Source organism: Dichotomopilus funicola, assembly GCF_033296635.1.
Source record: "Dichotomopilus funicola strain CBS 141.50 unplaced genomic scaffold C8A04scaffold_7, whole genome shotgun sequence".
Classification (NCBI taxonomy): Eukaryota; Fungi; Ascomycota; class Sordariomycetes; order Sordariales; family Chaetomiaceae; genus Dichotomopilus; species Dichotomopilus funicola.
In genome coordinates this window covers 476,150-497,216 of record NW_026944028.1, presented here as the reverse complement: position 1 = coordinate 497,216, position 21,067 = coordinate 476,150, and the positions used below count along the sequence as shown (strand labels likewise).

Below are 21,067 nucleotides of genomic sequence, written 5' to 3'. Positions count from 1 at the left end.
TCGCAGCAATGAGCAAACTGCAAATGCAACACTTGACAGCCAGAACCGACCCAAGTCCGAACGATCGTCGGTGTCCCAAAACATCGCTTGAGCCGCGCCAAATGCAACTTGGAATCTTCACAAGCTCACAGTACCTAGTGTAGTACTGCGTGGCGCCATCAAAGAGCCAACGCCTATTTTTACCGCCACATCTGCACGGCCTGCACCTGTCAACCATCCTCAACGCGGCAGGTGAACATCCAATTGCATGTCACAAGCTCGGATCGTGGGCCGCTTCAGGGCCGGCACTTGGCCGCAAAAAGGGGGTTAACTTGGCCGCATGGGGGGTCCCGTCTCGGGGTGCATTGGGGGACCTCGGGGCTTGGGGACGGACCACTGGAGCGCATCGGGGCAAAAAGCTCTTGGCAAAGACAATCAACCCCTCACTGCTCGCCCAAGAACGGCAATTGACGTGCCAAAGAGCAACGGAAAATGCGACATGAGTGGCTAAACTCGCATCCTCAGTGGTTCTTTCGGCTCGGGACAGGCAACCAAGCTTTCCTACAGGTCTTTTGCGGGCCGTTTGCGGAGATTTGGGGGAGGCTTTCGGGGGAGGAGTCTTGGAGGTGTACTCTGGGGAGACCACCTTCCTGTTCTTTGCTGGATGTGTTGACAAGGGGGCGAATGGGAGGTGGTGTTGATGGCATGCGGGTACTACCGCGTGGTGGGAGGATGGACGAGCTGAGGCTCAACATAATGCGCCGAGGGGGGATTTCTACACATTCGACGACTTTGGACATGTTACGTTCAAGCGACTATTCAAGGCAGCGAGGTGAACAGCTGCTCGGTGTCCTCGAATAGGAACTGATGCCGAGATGGTCGCAGTGGTGTTGACATGAGGGTCAAAGGGCGGTATAAGACAGGCCGTTCCCAATAACGGTATCCATGTCTTGCTTTCGATCAACACCATTCCCATCTCTCATCCCATCATCATCACCACTACCACCACCACCACCATGCCCCAACTCACCCCAACCGCCCTCCTGCTCCTCGCAGCCGGCGCCCTCGCGGCCCCTCCCGCACCCCCTCTATCCCTCCTCTCCCTCCTCCCCCGCGCCGTCAACCCGCCCACCGCCCTCCCCCAATCCGCCACCGCCAACGACCTCCGCTGGCAACCCTCCCTCGACTTCGACACCGACGGCTGCTACAACGTCCCCGCCATCGACGCACAAGGCAACATCGCGCAAGGGCTGGAGCACAACTTTGTCGGTCTCTCGTCCGACTGCCGTGACCCGTCCGACCTGGACAACAACAATGTCTACTCGCGCCAGCGGTGCAACAGCGGGTGGTGTGTGTATCTGTATGGGTACTACTTTGAGAAGGATGTGGCCGTGGCGGATTTTATTGATGTTGGCCACACGCATGACTGGGAGCATATTGCCGTGTGGGTGAGTGATGAGACGGGCAAGGCCGAGTGGGTGGGCGCGTCGCAGCATGGGGGGTTTGAGATTAAGGCGGCGGCCGATGTGCGCTGGGATGGGGAACACCCTAAGATGGTGTATCACGTACGTTCTTCCCTCTTTCCCCCTTGAATAACTTTAAAATAAAAGCTAACACCCCCCCCAGAAAGACGGCGCAAGCACGCACTGCTTCCGCTTCGGCAACACGGACGACGACAACATCGAGAACGCCAAGGGCGTGTGGTTCCGCGGCGCGCTGGTCTCGTACAACGGCTTCCCCTCGGCCGACCTGCGCAACGCGCTGTTCGCGCACGACTTTGGCAAGGCCACGATCGGGTTCAAGGACGACACGTTTGCTTCCCACATCAACTCGGCCAAGCCGGGGTCGGTGTCGTTTGATGTTAACACGGATAACGGCTCGCCGGGTACTCCTTAGGGGTGATGGGAATTAAAGAGAGAGGGAGTGGTTTATGAATGTAACGATGGTGATGACAAGTAAGGACTGTAAATATTTGAGAGCTTGAAATGAGGATACCCTTGAGCAGTCGGCCTTGTCTACTGTCCCACGATGACCAAAGCACCCAAAGCAAAGTGATATCATTCTCCCGGATAAGTAAACCACCGCAACCCTCGCGCCCTCGCAATGCCGCACACCGTCTAAAGAGCAAAGAAACAGCCCTCTAGTCCCAACTCCAAACCTGCTCAACCCAAATTCCAGACTCCCTCTTCACCTACCCCCTTCAACCCTTCCCACTGCTCAACCCTTTCCACCTCTCTCAACCCTCCCCCGAACCTTCCACATCCCCCATAGCTTAAAAGTTAAGAGTAGGTATCTTAAGACCCCGACCCCCGTCCACCCCCCCGTGAACTCCCCGTATACCCAATCGGATAAACCCACGGCACAACCGCAACCCCCCCACCATGTCCGCCATTCCCAGTGTTGCTCCCACCACTGCTGCTGCCAAATCCGCCTCGGACTAACTTGGCTTTTTTCGCTTGCGTTCCTGCTCGCTCTTTTACATGGCTGTTTTCATCGTCAGAGTCGGAGTCGGAGTTGGAGTTGGAGTCTGGGCTTGCGGCGCGGGGGTTGTGCGCTGGGGCCGGGGGTTGGACTTGATCGCGGGGGTTGATACTGGTGTCTTCGGCTCCGCGCGCGGCGATGTTGGCGGCTTGGGGGTGGGAGTGTTGATGGTGGGTTCCTGTGGCGATGGCGCCGCGGGCGAGGAAGGCTGCTGCTGCGAGGGGGAGGGAGGGGAGGATGATGGAGGTTTTCATTTTCGCTCTCTTTTTCGCTGTTTTTTTCCTTTGGTGTTGTGTTTTTTTTTTGTTTTTTTTTTTTTTTGGCGGTGGTGTATTTTTGGGGTCTGGTTCAATCGATGATGTTGTGAATGTGTGGTTGTGAAAGTGATTGTGGACCCACTGCTGGAAGTCGGACTTCAAGCGCCGTTTTGGTGAATGAAGAAGAAAGAAAAAGGGACAAAGGTCGCTAAAAGGTTAATATCAAATAATAATCCTTCTCGGCGGTTGCACACCCTCCCGCCTCGCCAGGACATTCCGCAAGATGCAGCGGCCTCTCTTTTTAGCCCTCTTTTTCTCAATCCATCCATCCCTGCCTGCCCAACACCCTGCTGGCCGGCACACCACGGCGGTCAGACAAGGTCAAGCTTTCACTTGGCAGTGGATTGGCATTGGCAGTCTTGCAGAACAGGCCTTGGGGGCCGGCCAGTGAAACAAAGGCAAACGGAGCTGCCAAGGCGGGCTGACCTTTGTTCCAAATGGGCAGTGCTGGGGTCCCTGATTGGGCTGACCCCGAGGCGGTTTGGGGCTTCTGCCAGTTGGCTTTGTTGGTGGGCCCGCAGCTGGCAGCCGGCCTCGGTTTTCCCGCAGGACGGCGCGGTCACGTTTGGTTTTGGATGGGATAACGGCCGGATGACAGTGCAGCCGCTGCGGCGTGAGGATGTCAAAGGGTTCTTTGAGTTTTGGGGTTCAAGAGAGAAAATTTTGGAGGATAAAGGTGTTCATTTGTTTGCCTTTCATAAGATCGAAATTAATTATTTGGGATTGACAAGTCAGCTGCCAAGGACCTAACCCGTATTTTACACCATACACTGTATGTCAAAGAACGGTCTCGCAGAGGTTCCCCAAACAACAGCAGAGGATTCATCCCACAGTAGGATTCAACGTCAACTCCCACGGCGTGACCTGGCCGTTGGCCCACAGCATTGCCGAGGCGGCCAACATGAGACGGCCCCGTTGGGAGTAACAAGCCTCGCATTCCATGGTAGGGCTGACAAGAAGGCGATGAAGACAACGGGAACAAGACAGCCGCCGTTCGTCCTGCATCCTCCGTAATTACCACTTACCCACTTTCAACCACTCACCACACCCAGTAACAACAACAACACCAAACACTCACAGAAAATACCATCACCAAAATGCGCCGCGTCCCCTGCACCCCCCGTCCCAACGCAACCCGCCTCGTCCAAAGCCAAGGCCTCGTCTACACCACCGACCCCCCGCAACCCACCAACAAAGACGACAACAACGTAACCGACCCCTACTGGCCCGACAACCGCTACTACTCCTTCACCACCACCGAAATCTCCCTCCTCTCCCAAGCCGCCACCGAAGTCTTCACCCTCTGCTGCGAAGCCGCCGACTACCTCCTGACCCACCCCCACCTCATCACCACCCGCCTCGCCATCCCGGCCTTCGCCCTGCAACAAATCGCCTCGTCCTGGAACCGCGAGCCGGCATGGGGCAGTGTGTACGGACGGTTTGATGTCTGTTTTGGAGGGCTGGATCATCCCGATGAGAGGTTGAGGACGCCGCGGTTTTATGAGTTTAATGCGGATACGCCGACGAGTTTGGTGGAGGCGGCGAGTGTGCAGTGGTTGTGGTTGGAGCAGACGGGGTTGGGGAGGGATCAGTGGAATGAGGTCGCGGAAAAGTTGATTGAGGGGTGGAGGAGGAATTTGAGGGAGGTGGAGAGGGAGAAGGGATTTTGCTCTGGGGGGGATGGGGATGGTGATGGTGAAGATGGTGCGGATGGTGATGATCAGGAGGGTGGGGAGGGCAAAAAGAAGAAAATGACGGTGCATTTCGCCATAGCCCGGGACGAGCCGACGGGAGAAGACGCGATGAACACGCTTCTGCTGCTGGACACGTGCCAGCAGGCCGGGTGGCCGACCAAGGCGATTTTTATGGACGAGATTGCGCGGTCGGAGGAGGACGGGCGGTTCTACGACTTGGATGGTGACCACATCGACGTCATCTTCAAGTTGTACCCGTGGGAGTTTATGATGGAGGAGGAGTTTGCGAGGGACTGTTTCCTCGATATGGCGCGTGAGGATGGCACGGGGACTGTTTGGATCGAGCCGCCGTACAAGATGTTGTGGAGTAATAAGGGGTTGTTTGCGATTCTCTGGGAGCTGTTTAAGGATGACCCGCGGGGGAAGTGGTTGTTGCCGACGTATTTTGAGGACGACGAAACCAAGAATAAGCTAGCAGGAGGACTAACAAGATACGCCCGCAAACCCATCTTCGCCCGCGAAGGCGCCGACGTCACCCTCCACGCCGACGGCAAAATCCTCCAAGACTCCACCACCGGTCTCTACGGCAAAGAAGGCTACATCATCCAAGAACTCGCGCTCCTCCCCGAATTCCTTGACCCCCGCACCAACACACCCCACTACCCCGTCCTTGGGCTCTGGATGGTCGACGGCGAGGTCGCAGGCTTAGGCATCCGCGAGGACAAGACGCCCATCACGACGAATGGGTCCAATTTCATTCCGCATTCGATCGAGGACGGGGAGGTGAATTATGAGCGGAAGGAGGTGCCGAGTAAGGAGGAGATTGAGGCGGTGTTGACGGTGGAGCGGTGTGTGAATGTGACGAAGCGGGAGGGGGAGGTGTTGAGTTATATTGGGAGGCTTACGAGGGGGGTGTAGCGGGGATGGTCTACGTTGTGGTCACATGTGTAGACTATGTCTGTCAAGGTGATTGAGATTGGTGGGAATTTGAAACGCTGCTGGGCTTAAGGAATGGTGAGTTGGCTGGGTAATACCCAAATCATATGGGTTATGGGTAGGAGATATGGCTGGGAACCCATTAATAATATTGCGCGTTGATTTGGCTGGATGGTTACCTGGATGGTTACTCTCTGTAAAACTTAAAACCCATCCAACTATTCAAATTTACAAGTCTCTGTGTATTGTGGATGATCTCACCAAGGCAGCGTTAATCCGGGGGTGGTGATTACATTTATGATCAGTACCTAAATTTCTGTCTGTTTTGAGCTAAACCCGTAGAATGGAACCCGACCCTTACCCATGTTTCTAGGTATCTCTGGACCTTACCCATATGAACCCAAACCCAAATAAATGGGTACCCAAATGGGTTATGGGTTGTGTTTGGGTTCTGCCCACGGGTAGGGGCAGTTACCGCCAGCACCGACATTGTCTCCGACACGAATCAGGCAACTATGAGGAGCAAGAACACCATAATCTCCGAAAGCACCTATTTCTTTGCCCATAGTTATATATTCCCGTGAATCTGGAGCTCTCGTAATTACGATGTGTACTGGGAGACCACGACGAATCATCCATGATTAAGACTGGTTTAAGGCTGGGAAAATTCTCGGTACTTCGTCTTATTATCCGTTCCGGGCATGCGCACAAGGACAAGGTGGTGATGGCCGGTGCCAAGTGATAATGGTTGAAAGTATCCGGTACTCACCGTTGTCCCAATGGCGGTCGAAATGGGTCTCCCGGGTGCCAGATGTGATGAAAATATACAGACAACTCCGATGTCAGCGTCCAGCCGCGCAGTTCAGCGAATGAGCCGGGTCAATAATATGTTTATGTACGAGGAGAGAAAATGGGCGCTCGAATGCTGCTTCTCGTCTAAAAAAAATTGATTTCAGTTCTGCCGCCGTTGAAAAGCGGCACTAGCAAAATTTTAGAATCGAGAAGTAAAGTAATTGTGTAGGTAGATACCCAGTTACATCGCAAACTGCATTGCGAAACGTATTGTGAATTGGATTGTGAGATCAGGGGAGCGAGCTGGTTAGTCCAGGAAGTAGGCGGCCCCGTCGTAAGGAGGTTATTTTATGAAACCTTTGCACTCTCGCCAAAATTTGGGCTTTGTGACTCTGTGAGTGCTATTAAAGATTGAACCCTTGGTCTCTCATGTTGGTTCGGAAACTTACCCCATTTAGATAGGATCTTGCCGATTTCAAACCTTGTTGGTCTGCACCTGCGCGAGGCGGTAAAATTATGCGGAGTGTGCTCTATTCTGGGAGTCCAAGACTAACGATTGGACAAAGTATCTCCTAAGCTTGGGGGGAAGCGGCTATTGTGACGAGTTGCGTTTGGGACAACAGCCCCTGCATCTCGGAAACGGGTGGCGCAGCTGGCGGGCAAGTGTTAATAATTAATCAACACCTGAGCAACAAAGGCACAAGGCTGGCAGGCCCGACCCTCAATTTTTGTCCCACTGCACCTTCCAGTATCAGTTCACCCTCGCAGTTGACGTTACCAACCTCTGGCAATTGATGCGCTTCATCTACTCACAGACCGCGAAAGATGGCGGAAAGCAATCGTCCATCAAGCCGGGCGGAAGCCCAACGCTTGGTGCAGAGCATTGCCGATGACCATCGCCCCATCCCCGAGGAAGTACTGAGTCGTATGTCGGATATGGATCGTCGGCAGGTTGAAAATGCCATTCTTAGGAAGGATCAGAAGCTTGGTTCTTCTGGTTTGACGTAGTAAGTCATGGTCCTTACGGGCAGATTTTCGCCTCACTTGCGGACTTGTGGCAGTTGTGCATCAAATAGCATACCTTCTCTGACCGTGAAAATTCTAGCTTAGCCCAGAGCCTTTACACGAGCAATGCTCGGTCCATTTTAGAGCTGCTCCAGAATGCTGAAGACAACGACTACACCAAGGCCCAAGGAAAAGGCGAGGCGCCGTTCGTGTCGTTCAGCGTGTACCCCAATCAGCTGGTGCTGGAATGTAATGAGGACGGGTTTACGGAAGAGAACCTGAGAGCACTCTGCAGCGTCGGTCAAAGCTCCAAGACTGGAGCTGGAGGGTACATCGGCGAGAAAGGCATCGGGTTCAAGTCGGTGTTCATGGCAGCGCATCAAGTCCACATCCAATCTGGCCATTTCTCATTCTACTTTCGACACCGCGAGGGCGATTCCGGGCTCGGCATGATCACGCCCATCTGGGAGGAAGATGTACCGTATCTCGGTGATAGGTGCACGCGAATCACCCTAGACTTGGAGAAGGGTGAGACGCCGGAAGAGCAAACAAACCGCACCCAGGCGATCCGGCAGCAGTTCGAGGAAATCCACGACGCAGTGCTTCTGTTCATGAAGAGGCTTCAGAGGATTGAGATCAAGTTCTATGATCAGGAACAAGGCAGCGCTGCTGACCCAGTGAACACCGTGACCCACTTAATAAGTCGCCGAGGCCCGAGAACTATCTATAAGAAGCACACATCTCGACCGGGCCACGAAAAGACACACCTTCGATATTACCACGTCAGGAAGATTGCCGTGACAGGGTTGACCAAAGCTGAGAACCGCATCTACTCACAACTCGAAAAGGACTCCGAGGCCTATGCCAGAGGAGAGATTGTTCTGGCCTTTCCCGTGACGGCGGACTCGGTACCCCTCCTAGAAGACCAATGGGTATTCTCGTTTCTGCCCGTCTACCGGATGGGTTTCAAGTTCTTGGTTCACGCAGACTTTGTGATGCAGGATGACGAAAAGGACATTGTTCCCACCTCTGCCCGGAACCGGGAGCTTGCCAGGCATATCGCGAAGGGCTTCGTCCAGGAGATTGTTCGGTTGTGCGCTCAGAAAACACTTCTGTACCAGTGGATGCGGTACCTTCCCGAGGAAAGTGAATTATATCCCTGGGACGGATTCTGGAAGGGAGTCGTCGAGGGTATCAGGAAGCAACTTAAGCAGACGCCAGTTTTCTGCCCAGCCATCCCGGGCCCGCCCCGGCTGATCGAGAACGTCCGGAGACTCCGACCTGAGCATCTCGATGCGTCTGGTGAACCTTTACTTCCCGACATTGACCCGTGGCCCTACCTGTCTCCTCGGTACGAGAGCGCGGATCTGGACCGATTGCGCGATCTTGGACTCCAGGATCTGGACATGCAGGGGATCGTGTTGAGGGTCAAGTCTGATCTTGCAGCACAAATATCGAGGATCCAAACGACTCAGGACGAAGACTGGCAATCACGCCTGGCGAGGTTATTGCACGGACTGTTTGTGGAGGACACAACAGTCAACATCACAATGCAGTGGGCGCGTCGCGCATTGTGCCGTGAGCTGATGGAGTCGAACCTGGTTCCCCTGACCAACGGTACCTGGACCTCAGCGGCGTCTGGCTTTATCTATTACTCTAGGGTTCAAGGCACTGATCTAGACATCCCCCCGGGTCTAGCTCTGAATATTAGGGTCGTGGATTCAACGGCTACTGCCGACGCCGATCGGAAACGACTCTTTGACGTTCTGGGCGTCAAGAATGCGCCGCTAGATCTTGTCCGAGGAGCCGTTTTCCACAGGTGCAGCACCTCCAACCCCACGCTGTCAGAAAGTGTGTCCTATCTTCGTTTCCTGTACCTCACCGAGCCTCTTTCAAAGGAGATGTACGATCTCACTGAGAGGTTCCGAATTTATTCTCATCACGAACGACTCGAGGACGCAACGAAAACGGATATCTTTGTCGTAAATAACGACCCTTTCGGGGCAGCGCAGCTCCTACAAGCGACGGCACCTGGACCTGATGCGGGCGCTGGTGCACCCGGACTGGAAGGAGCTCTCTTTGCACATCCGGCCTACTTCCAAGATCCTCCCGAACGAGGTGCCGATGATGATAACACCTGGGAGCGCTGGCTCACTCATACCTGCGGGCTTCAGGCTGAGGTCACATGGTTCCGCCAAACCGGACCTGACACGCCAGAGCGTGAGATGACTCCAGCTTGTATCCATGTTGCCAAGCACCGGCCTGAGATGTTCCTCAGTCTTCTCCGTGTCATTTGGAAACGCTACGGACTCCATAATGAGCCCAGGGACAGCGCCGTTCTCAAAGAGCTCGGCTGGGTCCCGGTTCTGCGCCTGGGGCCCGGTATCAACCTTCGACCGCTCAACTCGACGTTTCTCCCTGATGAGGAGGTGATGAGGGTGGTTAATGAGTGTTTGCTTGATGGCGAGTTCTTTCCCTGGTTGGTGGTGAAGATTCCGATGGGCATCGACAAGGCGACTCTCGCTGAGTGGAGATGCTTGGGCTCGGCGTTTGGCTTGGGATATGACCGCAAGATGCTCCCCATTGCCCTGGCTGTCTTGAATTGCATCGTGGAGGCGAATCCTGTTGCCGAGAATCTAGATGACCCAGCACGTGTGATTGAGGTCTATGCGTACCTTCAGGCCAAAGTGGATGAATCTACACATCGCACGTCGTGTAGAGAAAAAATACGGTAAGCCCTCTCAACTCACAATTGTAAGCCAAACACTGCTGACACCCAATTCAGGAGTGCATTTGCGTCCCGACCATCAATCTTTGTCCCTGAAACTGAGATACATGGTCCATCTTGGGCCGAGCCTCAAGACTGTCTCTGGAATTCACCCATCCCAATAGTCACCAAATACACGCTAGCCAGAGCGTATACGTCTGCATTCCCAGACAGCGATGACATTCTCGCCCCCCTTCATACATTCTTCGTGCGCACTCTTGATATTCCCAACTGCACCTGGAAACATATCGTGGCCGAAATCAGGCATTACTCGCTTGGGGTATTCGATGATTTCGATTTGGACAGAGCGAGGGAGTTGTACAAGTGTCTTTTTGATATGCGGTTGGAGGGAACTCCGGCTCGTAATCTCAAGTACGTATCACTGCTTAACTAGTGGTGGCGAGCACATGGACATGCATCCTAACCTCTACCTCTCACCAACGTCCAGAGAAACATTTTCACGCGAAGCGCTCATCTACGGCTTCGACAACAAATGGCACACCGCTTCCGACTGCCTATGGTCCAGCAGCATTCCCATCAACAACAAACTCATCCTCGACAATATATATGGCGACGACTTGCGGGACGCCTTCGTCAGCGTCCTGGGCGTGCCGGAGCTGACGGTCCGGCTGGTCTACGATAAACTCGCGGCGGCAACGGGCCAGAACGGCCTCGTGCTTTCCGTCGACGAGGCCAAGGAGACGTTGCGTGTGTTTAACTCGCTCCTAGCAGCAGCCGGCGGCGAGGTATTGGTCTCGGCACGTGTGATTCGGAATCCGGTGTTCCCGGTTCGGTTTCCGAGCGGCGAGGTCCGGCTTTGTCCAGGCATCAAAGATTTCGCAGTGAGGGATCGTAAGGCTTTGAGTGAAGACTTTGCGGGACTGGCTAATTTTCTCGATTTTGACATGGAAGAGGTCCGGAGGCTGCAACGGGTGTTGGGATGGGCTTCCCTGGGACGCAAGTACTTGTCTAGGAAAGTCGAGGAGATCACCTGCCCGGACATGAAATCTGCACGACCAATTTCAACGCCTCATCGCGATATTAGCAGACATGCACACTCTTTGCTTCGGTATGTTGGCTCGTTATTTCTATTTTACCACTCATAAGCTAACACCACAAACTCTCCAGCATTGCAGTAACGTATAACAGCCCGAGAACCACTGGCAGTATCTCCAACCTCTACAACCTCTACACACTCTTCCAGAAATCGGAAACGCTCGAGACAGACGCCATCACAACCGACCTTCTCCTAACCCAAGACGAAACCGACCTGCGCGTATCAAAACCCTCAGCCTCACTCCACATCCAGGAGGATCCTAACAGCCTGAAAATCTACGTCCCAGCAGACAAGAAGCGTCAAGAAGTCTGCTTCCACAGCATACTCCCCCGCCGCTTATGCAAATGGATCCTGACAGATCCCGCGACGCAGGGTCGTCCTCTGTTGTCAGTCTGGCAGGAAGCGGTGCCTGTTGTTCAGAGCGTGCTGAACGCTCAGGCGTCTGCGACTGATGATATTCTGAGTGAACTTGGGATTTTGGAGGTCGATATTGACCACAGGAGTGTCGAGGTTTCCGCTGACGGGAAAGAGGAGGAGTCCAGCAGCAGCAACGGCGGCCAATTTACTCCTGGGTCAACAATCCTTCCGTCCTCGTCGGTCATGTCACCCGAGCCCACCGGGGCCATCACGCCGTCCGTGGTGGGCGGGGAGGCCACGAGTGATGACAACGCTTCTGGACGCATTACTCCTTCTCCGTCACGTGGTGCCTTTGATATGGCTACCGTTGATGCGGCGCTGCCGGGGGTTTCGGGGGCGTAATTAACAAGGGCGCCATCACTGGAGGCAAACTGGATGGAGAGGGTCAAGAAGCGGATTGAGTGTGATGCGAACTGCAGAAGCTGGTAGGCTGTTGGTGAGGTTCTGGATTGTAAATCGTTGTAGGATAACGGATATTTCCGACGTGTAATCAATGTAAATGCAAAGAAGGTTGATTTGTATCTATGGGGTGCAAACCTGTTTCGTAACATCAGGGGAGAATGTAGGTAAATGCACTCTGACAAACTTGCAACCTTTTCAAACTGTGACAAAGCGACTGCATTGACGTGAAGGATGGATGGCATGGACTTTCTGCACCGACATGCACCGGCCCATCACCGGAGCCCAAAATGTAAACCGTGTCGTTGTGCCAGCCCGACGCAAGAGTCTTAGCTTTTGTTCTCAGCGAGTCATCGCGGTTATACGGAAGGTAAAACTCGAATTGAATGCCTGTGCCAACTCGGCGCAGGTTGAAATAGACTGGAATTTAGGGACGTCATTACTCAGCGCATTATAAGAAGCCTTACCAACACTAGCTAGCATACGGCATCAGGTCTCTCTACACTTGCACGCACAAGTCAGGATATCACTCTGTTTCCGTTGCGGAAGAAATGGGGAGGAGATTATTTTGGCTACTATCTCGTAATGTCGGTCGAGTCTTTTTGCAGGACAACTATGCATTATAGCAGAATGTTAATCTCTACAAAACTCCGTTTCCGATATTATCTGGCCTCCGATCCACCACCACGAGGTTAAGTTACTATAATATGTCTCTCCCAGATGCTACCCGGCCTCCTGGCACTTCCCTGGTAGATAGATGTTCTGCTAACCGACCAGCAAGGCGCCGCTGCTTCTCAACATCCATCCTGAGCATGTTTTGCCTCGTACACTCCGGCCAGCATCTCCACTCATATCTCAACGGGGTCATGATCACTCTCATCACAAGGTGCCGGGAACGGGGCGTCTCGAATCACGGGCTCCCTAAAAGAAAGGCCAAGTCAGCACGGCGTCCGTTCCATCATACTTAAATGATGAGGTGAAATGAAGGAGGTCAAATCAAACAAACCTTATAACTCCAGCCGCAATCTCAGCAACTGAGGGGCGACAATAGGTCGGCGGCAGACCTACAGGGCCGGCCAGATCAGACAGATAGAAATCAACCTGTCCCACAGGCTGTTCGTCGACTGTATCGTCATAAACAACTTCACGGTACCGAACCCACCGGTCCTTAGTGTACAAGCTCACCCAAGCCTTCTTCCTATCGGGGTAGCGAACATCCAGAACGAGAACGGCCTCGATGGTGCCTTCCGAGTCCTGGATGTACCGGCGTACCTTTCTCTCAATATACTGACGAGGCACGTCCTACGAGACCTCGCCAACCAGAAAGGGCCTGTCCCGGCCAAAGGCAAAATAGGCTTGCTGCCTTAGGTAGGGGAAGTCCATGTCGACCCGAAATCCCCGGCGCATACGGGGTACCGTCTTTTGGAGTACTGAGTCAGATGTGCGGTCGGGGTTCTCGATTTGACTGCAGATATAATCAAGGAGACCGAGGATGATTTCATCGCAGAAAGCAGTGTTGGTTCGGCAGTCGATGTACAAGGTGCTGGAATCGTGGTCAAAGTCGACGCTGGCGAGCTGCTTTTGGTGGCGGTAGGTACGCAGCCTACCCTCGACCTCATAGACGAGATTGTTTATGTGGTCTTGGGGCCAGGAGAACTGGAAAATTGAGCCGTGGTTGGGGGTCAGACGGGATTCGAAGATGCGGTCGAGGATGTTCTCGATGCTCGGGGACTGCAGCTCAATCTAGGATGCGTTAGCGACCGTGGTTCGCATCGAGCGATGGAAACGAGAAAAATGGGGAAACCATAGGAAAGAACTACTAGATTAAACCAACTGCCATTTTCAGAAGAGGCGAGCGATGGCCGCAATGCCGGATGGGTGATGTTTGTTGAAGCCATTGGTGGCACAGTGATGGTTGTGAATCCGGTGACCTGTTGGTTAATTAGGTAGAAAGAAGATTCTAGTTTGGAGGAACGCGTTCTAATCGGTTGTCATTCTCTCTCGCTGTGATCACGTGGAAGAGCCTAGGGACAGGTAATTAATACTAGACAAAACAAGCGATATTAGTGTGTACTAAACGATTGTTCACGGGTTTATAGAGCACCTAACGTGTGGACCACAATCGCTCTTCTCTGGTCACTGCCTTAATCATACTGCTAAGGGATAATTATTATGCCACTCGTTAACGATGTTCAGTGGGGGCGGACATGTGTGTTGCTGCCCACGCTTTCTACTGCCAGCATACAAGAGATGCTGTCAAGACGTCTCCCGTCCTTGCCTACCTTATTCGTGCTTGCTATATGCTGCTAGATACTCGAGAACAATGTGCAGTTTTGGACGTCGGGTGACCGGCTGTGATGGTTTCTGTGTGTATTTTACAGTCGCTCTTTTTCGGCCGGTCTTGTTCCTCTTGTCCACTGTGGTCATTAACGCTTGGCGTGCTGCTACAATGTCAAGCAGACTTTATAATTAACCAAATCAAAAAGCGTCCATATATGGAGCGCAGCTATACCCTCCCACTGCTCATCTGTGCGAAGTTAAGGATTCAGTAACGAGTCCAGCCAGACGCCCTCTTTCCTTTTCACCACGCTCTTGCGGTTATCGTAGCAATGAACAAGACGTCAATGTTAATTGTATTAATTATGTAGACTTGTCTCTGATACAAAAGGTTATGGGCCTGCTCTGCGTATCTGAATCGGATAGGGAAAACTCTAATGTTTGATGGAAGAGACCCAAGAGTCAGGCCAGCTCCCAAGTTCATTCGTGCGCCTAAATCGGGAATAAGCAACACAGTACATAATTAGAGGCAGACATAGGTCAAATCTGCAGTTGCAGCCTCTCACGGCGTTTATATGTATGTACAGGAGAGTTGCCCGCATTGGTCGATGTGCAGAGATCAGCAAGTCCGGTATTAATGGTGACATCCCTCTTCTTGGCTTCTCGGTTGCCGGTCAAGCGGAAACGAGACGTCAGCTCAACCCATCTTCGGCCACCCGGCTTTGCTCTTGTGGTAGTGACAACAAAACATGCTCATTCATTTATTTATCCGGGTTTCAAGGACAAAAATAGAGAAAAGAACTTGCTCAGCTTTCTGCAACAAAACCGCCGCGCTTCCCGGCTCTGGCGGCCCGATCTCAAACATGGCCTTGCTATCTCCAGAAGCGACGCTCACTCTCGGCGACAAACACCCTCGCTTGAACCCAGACAACTTGACGTGATTCTCTCGATTTCTGGCGAGCCTTGCTCAAATCCCCCCTTTTCTTTCCCAACCCCACCATCACAAGACAGAAATTCCGCGAGCGTGACGCCTCCGCATCATCCTCTCTCTCGCCAAACCTCCCCTTTTCAGAACCATCACCACCCTTTTCGAGCCTTGACGTTCTGAACTTCTGACGCCCCTCCGTCGTTCCAAAGCCAAGACCGACCAGGCGCCCAGTTTTCCCCACATCTCAGCCAAGACGGGAGCAGATCGGCAAGGTAGCAACGGCGTATTAGCCGGAACGGGGACCATGGAAGAACGAGTACCGAACGGCAGCCCCGCGAACCCCGGGAGCCCACCAACAACGCAACGTCAAAGGCAAAGCAGCAAGGGAAAGCAAGGTCGCGCGAGCGATGTCTGTGGTATTTCCGTCCAACGCGCAGCGAACTTATCCCTGGAAATAACCCACAAGACAAAAGCCCGCGAAACAGCTTGGCTCGCTTGGCCGGCTTGGCAAACCCCGGGAATTCGGTTGGCGAGGAGAGCTGCTAGCAGGGAAGTGGGAGACCTGACGAGCAGCTAACACGGCCCGGGAAGGCCGCAGGTTGGGCAACCTGGGCATCGAAATTCTTCTTTTGCTTGCACACACCAACTACACTATGAAGTCCTTCTCCCCCATGGCCCATGAAAACGCCCGGAAAGCAAAGCCGCAATGTCACCGTCACGGCGTGTATTACCGCCGTGAGCTGTGCCGAGCCAATCCAGACAAGCGCTGCTCGTAAGAGGAGATTCCGAACAGACCTCCTGCCCTCCTCGCATTCCGTTGGGATCGATCCCGGCGTTTCTTTCTCTCGTTGGGCTTGGCAGGGGTTGACGAAAACCGGGTTATGGACAATCCTGTTGTCCTCGCGTGTGGGGCTGCAGGCTACCTGAACTCCTGATGTTGGGTTTTTAATTTATTTTCCTCGCTACTTTCTCCCCTCTGGCGTCCACCATGCAGAACATGTAACGGCATGCTGCCCCCCCATTCCCTGCCCAGGCTCGGTAATAAGTGCCCGGAGGAGATATTTCCTTCCACTGATGACGAACACACACTATTGCGTGCAGTTGTCACGCGCTTTCTTGTGTTGTTGATGTCCGTCAGGGGGGCCTGTAGTGTAGGGGGGAGTGTGCCGGGGAGCCGAGGAGCAGGCATCTCGGACTCTCGGAGAGACGGAAGAAGAAGCGCCAGAAGAATGGAAGCCCAGGGTTGATGCTTCTCCACGCCGGGGTCCCATGGGCCATGGGGGACAGGGGGCGGGAGATCACCGAGTATAAAGAGCCTCGTTGTCTCTGCCCTGTCCTGGGGATCATCTTTTGTCTTGCTGATCATCCCAACTGTCATCAACGCCAAGAACACCCGCCTTCTTACACACAGTCAACATGAAGTTCACCACTTCCTCCCTTGCCCTGCTGGCTGCCACCGGCGCCCAGGCTCACTGTACGTCTTTCCTGTCCTTCTCGATGAGCCTCATCAGTCTTGTCTAACACATACTCCCCAGACAACTTCCCCAAGAGCGACTACGAAGGCACCCTCTCAGCCGACTGGACCACCGTCCGCAAGACCGACAACTACAACTCCCACGGCCCCGTGCAGGACGTCAGCAGCGACCTCATCCGGTGCTACCAGTCGTCCTTCGCCGCCGCCGCCGACACCGTCGCCGTCAAGGCCGGCTCCGACTTCACCTTCACTGTCGACCCGGATATCCAGCACCCCGGCCCGCTCCAGTTCTACCTCGCCAAGGTTCCCGAGGGCCAGACGGCTGCTACCTTTGACGGCAGCGGTGATGTGTGGTTCAAGATTTACCAGGATGGCCCGTCCGGCTTGGGTACGGATACTATCACCTGGCCTAGCTCTGGTACGTTCTCTTCCCTTTTTCCCGCAACGAAAAAAAGGAACAAGAAGAAAAATACTAACACACCCCCAGGCGCCGCCGAAGTAACAGTGACCATCCCCTCCTGCGTCGCCGACGGCGACTACCTCCTGCGCGTCGAGCACATCGCGCTGCACAGCGCCAGCCAAGTCGGCGGGGCTCAGTTCTATCTCGCCTGCGCGCAGCTTTCCATCTCTGGCGGCTCGGGCACCCTCGACACCTCCTCGGCGGTCTCTTTCCCCGGCGCGTACTCCGCCCAGGACCCCGGTATTCTGTTCCAGCTTTATTACCCCGTGCCCACGGAGTACATTAACCCTGGTCCGGCCGTCGTTAGCTGCTAGAGGGTTGTGGAGAGGTGTGGAAGGGAGGATGAAAGGGATGTTGTAGCTTAGTCCGTCGGAGTGACGGAAGTTTTGGGTCCTGAGTTAGGGCAGGCTGCGCTGTTATGCGCTGTTCAGATGTATATACTTTCAAGACAAGACATAAACCGTTCATGACGCTCTCCCATCTGGTTTGCTTGTGATCTTTGCGCTATGAGGACCGGCCCCTCTACTAGTTCAGTTATTGTTTCCAAATCATAACATCATGAATGACATACAAATTATCTCGGCGAGGTACATGTACATAGGTACACAACACATGTTCATTCCACCCATCTGCATGTTTGAGTGGACGGTGCCGCCCAAGTAGCCACTACGAGATCAACCAGAACTTAATTATGGAAAATATCAACGTCGTCCTTCGGTATAGCCCTAAGAACCTACTTAAAAAGGGGGGTCAAGAGATTGTCAAGACTATTCTTTGACAACGAAAGCAACTTGAGAGACTTCCCACTGCTGGGGGTGATGTCCCTAGAGCCGGGGGACATGATTCCAGATCTGATGAACGACGACAGGGAGAAGTTTGCCGACTGTTTGAAACTGGCGACGAAAATAAATTGGACTGAACGGCCGTCAACGGGAGATTCAGTTACTAAAGCACCTGTAATTACACTATGAAACACAGGGAGGAGGAGCAGTCAAAATCGTGAACTGAAGTGGTGGGGACGATTAGGTGCCCACCTAGTCAAATGGGTGATGTTGTGTTAAGGCAATTACCACAAACTTCAACGAGGTTACCCCTAGTTTCGTACTCACCTTTCCTCAGATTAAGTTATGTCCCACCACATGAAGTCATTACTTCTCTCAAAGAGTTTGGCATTCCGTACGTGATTTCTGGTTTCTTTCTAGTGAGATACGGTGATTGTTCCATTAATTACCGATAAGTGTAGGGAGGTAGGATGGAATCGAGTTGTGCTACATTTGACAACAACCTCCCATGGTTTCCCTCTCACTTGCAGGTAAATTCAGTCAAGGTCCAGTCCAGCAGTGTCATTTAACCACGTCAAAATCGGGCCAAACCCTTCAGGACATGGGTCTTTTACAACCCAGTCAAAGACAACTAACATCAAGGTAAAATTCACATAACCTTGACGCGCCCGGATTCTAACCGCCCCATCGGCGAACCTGGTTTGTCTTCACCTAGTTGAGCCTTGAAATCCTCTCCACAAAGTCAATGGATTTACTAGCCCCCCACATAGCCCGATCCTTACCCTTCCAGATTACCCTAACAATCTCTAGCCCTGTTGATTGACACTTCTAGCTAACTAGAGGTTTGGGTTGGGGCCGACACTGAGGTAGCTGGTGTATTTGCGGAAGAATGGGACGTCATGTGGGATACAAACTAGAAGAACGTGATGTTTGTGTTGCTTTCAAAGGGCCGGAAAAGTGAGATTGTGGAGGATCAAAGTAGAGCGGCAGCTTGTAGGAGACAGTGTGGTGAGTGGATTTATCGGGGAAGCGTCAGAAAGAGGATTGATAAAGAAATATGAGAATAGAGCGTTGGAGGGGTGAAGAGGGAGAGTTACTCAGCCGTCGAGTACCTTAGAGTTACAGATATAGGGGCAATTAACATAGAAACAAAATCAATACAGGGACAAGCATGCTTCAATTTCGCCACAAACACAAGACTCGGTATGGTTTCAAACGTTAAGATAGCATTGACTCCTCCTATCCACTATCTAGTCTGCAACCCCCAGCTATGCCTCCACACCATCAAATAATCAACCTAGCAGCACAGTTTCGCGCCGCATGTGTCGTAGCAGCCCAGGACGCAGGAGCAGATCTGCGGGCTCGCCTCGGGGGCCGGGTTGGGGTTGGGGAGCGCGACGGCGCTGACGATGAGCACGGCCACGGCGGTGAAGAAGGTGGTGGTCTTCATTTTGGTCTGGTTTTGTGTTAGTGTGTTGGGGTGCTGAAGGTTGAGGATGGAGTGAGTGAGTCAGTGAGTGTGTGGGTGACTGAGTGTGGCTTACAGAGGTGGGTTGAGGGTTTGAAACGGTAATACGGATTGAGCTGGGTGACGAGCGGGTTATTGAGATGAGTATGAGTTTGAGTCCCAGTGCAGGGCGAACCATGAGACTTTATATCTTTTACCCTCTCCCTCTTCCACTCCTTCCCCCTCTCGCCAAGTCACCGGTGAAAGCTGACTGCAGACATCCAAAAGACCATCTTCCGTTCCTTATCAAGTTAAACACATACAATAACCCCAAAATCTAACTTCTCATTGGCGGACATCGTTCATCCACCGTTGACAACATCCAAAACCGGATACCCAACATTTGCAAGCCACCTTCTCATTGGCCAATCCATGTTCTCATGCCCGAGTCTCGCAATACAGAGATGCTTGGAACAGGAACAGGTGCAGAGCCAATTCCTACTGTTACCCAATACCTGGCTGTTGGACCAACTGGGTGTTGCCGCTTGACGGTTAAATGAAGCTCGGACTCAAGGATATATTAACTGGAGTGGCGAAGGATTTGGAAGGATTGGGGCAAGCTTAAGGTTATTGGGTTGCCAAGAGTGATCTGAGGGGACTACTGGGCGAAATCTTGTTGTGAAAGTTGGGTGCGGAAATCGTACTCGTTGGCTCATTTAGATAAAGCAGTAAAGAACTAACTAATTAACATATGGTTTCATAACCCGCCAGGATTGCCAGAGCACTTCCCAGAACTCTGGGTTTCTAGCGTACTATGGATGATATCATGAGTTTACAGCTACAATAAGGTGTAATTGAACACAACATTAAGCTATTGTATCCTTCTAAGACCCGAGCACATTTATGGTTCCTGTTATCCTGTTTTCGGTTTACCTTCTGCCCTCGTCTTTGACCGTCGGTCGCCAAGTCAAGGGGAAGTGTTGGAGCTAGAATTAATTAGGTGAGAAAAGCGTGACAAGTGGTTGTACTGAACGTTATGGAGAAAGGGGACAGGGGTAATTGGGTAGTAGTATATAGTAGTGGAACACAAAACAGTGTTAGAGATAATATCCAACCGATCTTCCACCCGAGGAGCATTATGGTGTCGTGTTTGACGATGCGCTTTAAACATTGCAGGTGCAAGTGGGGAACCGCCGTGATTCTTTTCGCGCAAACACAAAGTCGGCCTAACAGCAGTCGCCCGTGGCGATATAGTCCCAACCCAGCTCATGATTCGGGTTTCGTCATCCAATCATCACGCTGAGGCTCTCACGATTCAACCTCATTGCAAAGCCTCGCAATGCTAAGAATCAATCTCCGAATTTCGAGAAATCAGCCACGAGACAGCCTCCAACCCGCCTGATCTGTCAGACCTGAAAAAAACCGGGGACCTCATCGATTGGACCATACCATACCGTTGGCTTGCATCGGTCGTACAATTGATAGCAGGGCGCGATGAGCAGCAGAAACAAACACCCAACCTTCTCCAATCGATAGGTCCAGGTGCCCAGCCCTCACTAGCGCGATCTTGGCATTTCGCCGGGGCGGAGAGACAATTCCAATCAAGAGACCGGGCTTGACTCCGTATGGGTTCAACGTTGCCCACGAACAATATTTGGGTATTCTTTTGTTAGCCCCGTTAACACACATGCATGAAAGACAGCCAAGGCGTTTGTTTTGGGCGAGTTAACGGCGCAGGTGTGGGGGAGAAATGCGTTCGTCAGCCGCAGCCTACCGCAGCTGGCTTGCGCGGGGGTTCAGCCGGTCCAGGTCCGTTAGCGGGCAGGCTTGCGTGGCCGCTGTCCCCCATCGCGTC

General features: G+C 53.0%; 6 protein-coding genes across 6 annotated transcripts; 4 read left to right on the top strand and 2 right to left on the bottom strand.

Moving 5' to 3' along the window:
* Window positions 1–995: 995 nt before the first annotated feature.
* Window positions 996–1,875, top strand: C8A04DRAFT_9710 (necrosis inducing protein-domain-containing protein; the record flags this gene model as incomplete). Its single annotated transcript, XM_062785591.1, has 2 exons — window positions 996–1,544; window positions 1,606–1,875. The coding sequence occupies 2 exons, from the start codon at window positions 996–998 to the stop codon at window positions 1,873–1,875; spliced, it is 819 nt and encodes a 272-aa protein (XP_062640043.1).
* A 398-nt stretch (window positions 1,876–2,273) lies between these two features.
* C8A04DRAFT_25597 (uncharacterized protein) lies at window positions 2,274–2,714 on the bottom strand (the record flags this gene model as incomplete). The annotated part of the gene is made up of 1 exon (XM_062779621.1): window positions 2,274–2,714. The coding sequence occupies one exon, from the start codon at window positions 2,712–2,714 to the stop codon at window positions 2,274–2,276; it is 441 nt and encodes a 146-aa protein (XP_062640042.1).
* A 1,160-nt stretch (window positions 2,715–3,874) lies between these two features.
* C8A04DRAFT_9631 (glutathionylspermidine synthase) lies at window positions 3,875–5,389 on the top strand (the record flags this gene model as incomplete). The annotated part of the gene is made up of 2 exons (XM_062785553.1): window positions 3,875–4,423; window positions 4,505–5,389. The coding sequence occupies 2 exons, from the start codon at window positions 3,875–3,877 to the stop codon at window positions 5,387–5,389; spliced, it is 1,434 nt and encodes a 477-aa protein (XP_062640041.1).
* Window positions 5,390–7,024: 1,635 nt separating this feature from the next.
* Window positions 7,025–11,787, top strand: C8A04DRAFT_9676 (uncharacterized protein; the record flags this gene model as incomplete). The annotated part of the gene is made up of 5 exons (XM_062785575.1): window positions 7,025–7,206; window positions 7,305–9,935; window positions 9,990–10,343; window positions 10,420–11,040; window positions 11,100–11,787. The coding sequence occupies 5 exons, from the start codon at window positions 7,025–7,027 to the stop codon at window positions 11,785–11,787; spliced, it is 4,476 nt and encodes a 1,491-aa protein (XP_062640040.1).
* Window positions 11,788–16,465: 4,678 nt separating this feature from the next.
* C8A04DRAFT_34858 (glycoside hydrolase) lies at window positions 16,466–17,297 on the top strand (the record flags this gene model as incomplete). Its single annotated transcript, XM_062782968.1, has 3 exons — window positions 16,466–16,523; window positions 16,585–16,941; window positions 17,011–17,297. The coding sequence occupies 3 exons, from the start codon at window positions 16,466–16,468 to the stop codon at window positions 17,295–17,297; spliced, it is 702 nt and encodes a 233-aa protein (XP_062640039.1).
* A 1,765-nt stretch (window positions 17,298–19,062) lies between these two features.
* Window positions 19,063–19,571, bottom strand: C8A04DRAFT_25592 (uncharacterized protein; the record flags this gene model as incomplete). The annotated part of the gene is made up of 2 exons (XM_062779620.1): window positions 19,063–19,221; window positions 19,536–19,571. The coding sequence occupies 2 exons, from the start codon at window positions 19,569–19,571 to the stop codon at window positions 19,063–19,065; spliced, it is 195 nt and encodes a 64-aa protein (XP_062640038.1).
* Between the last annotated feature and the right edge of the window lie 1,496 nt (window positions 19,572–21,067).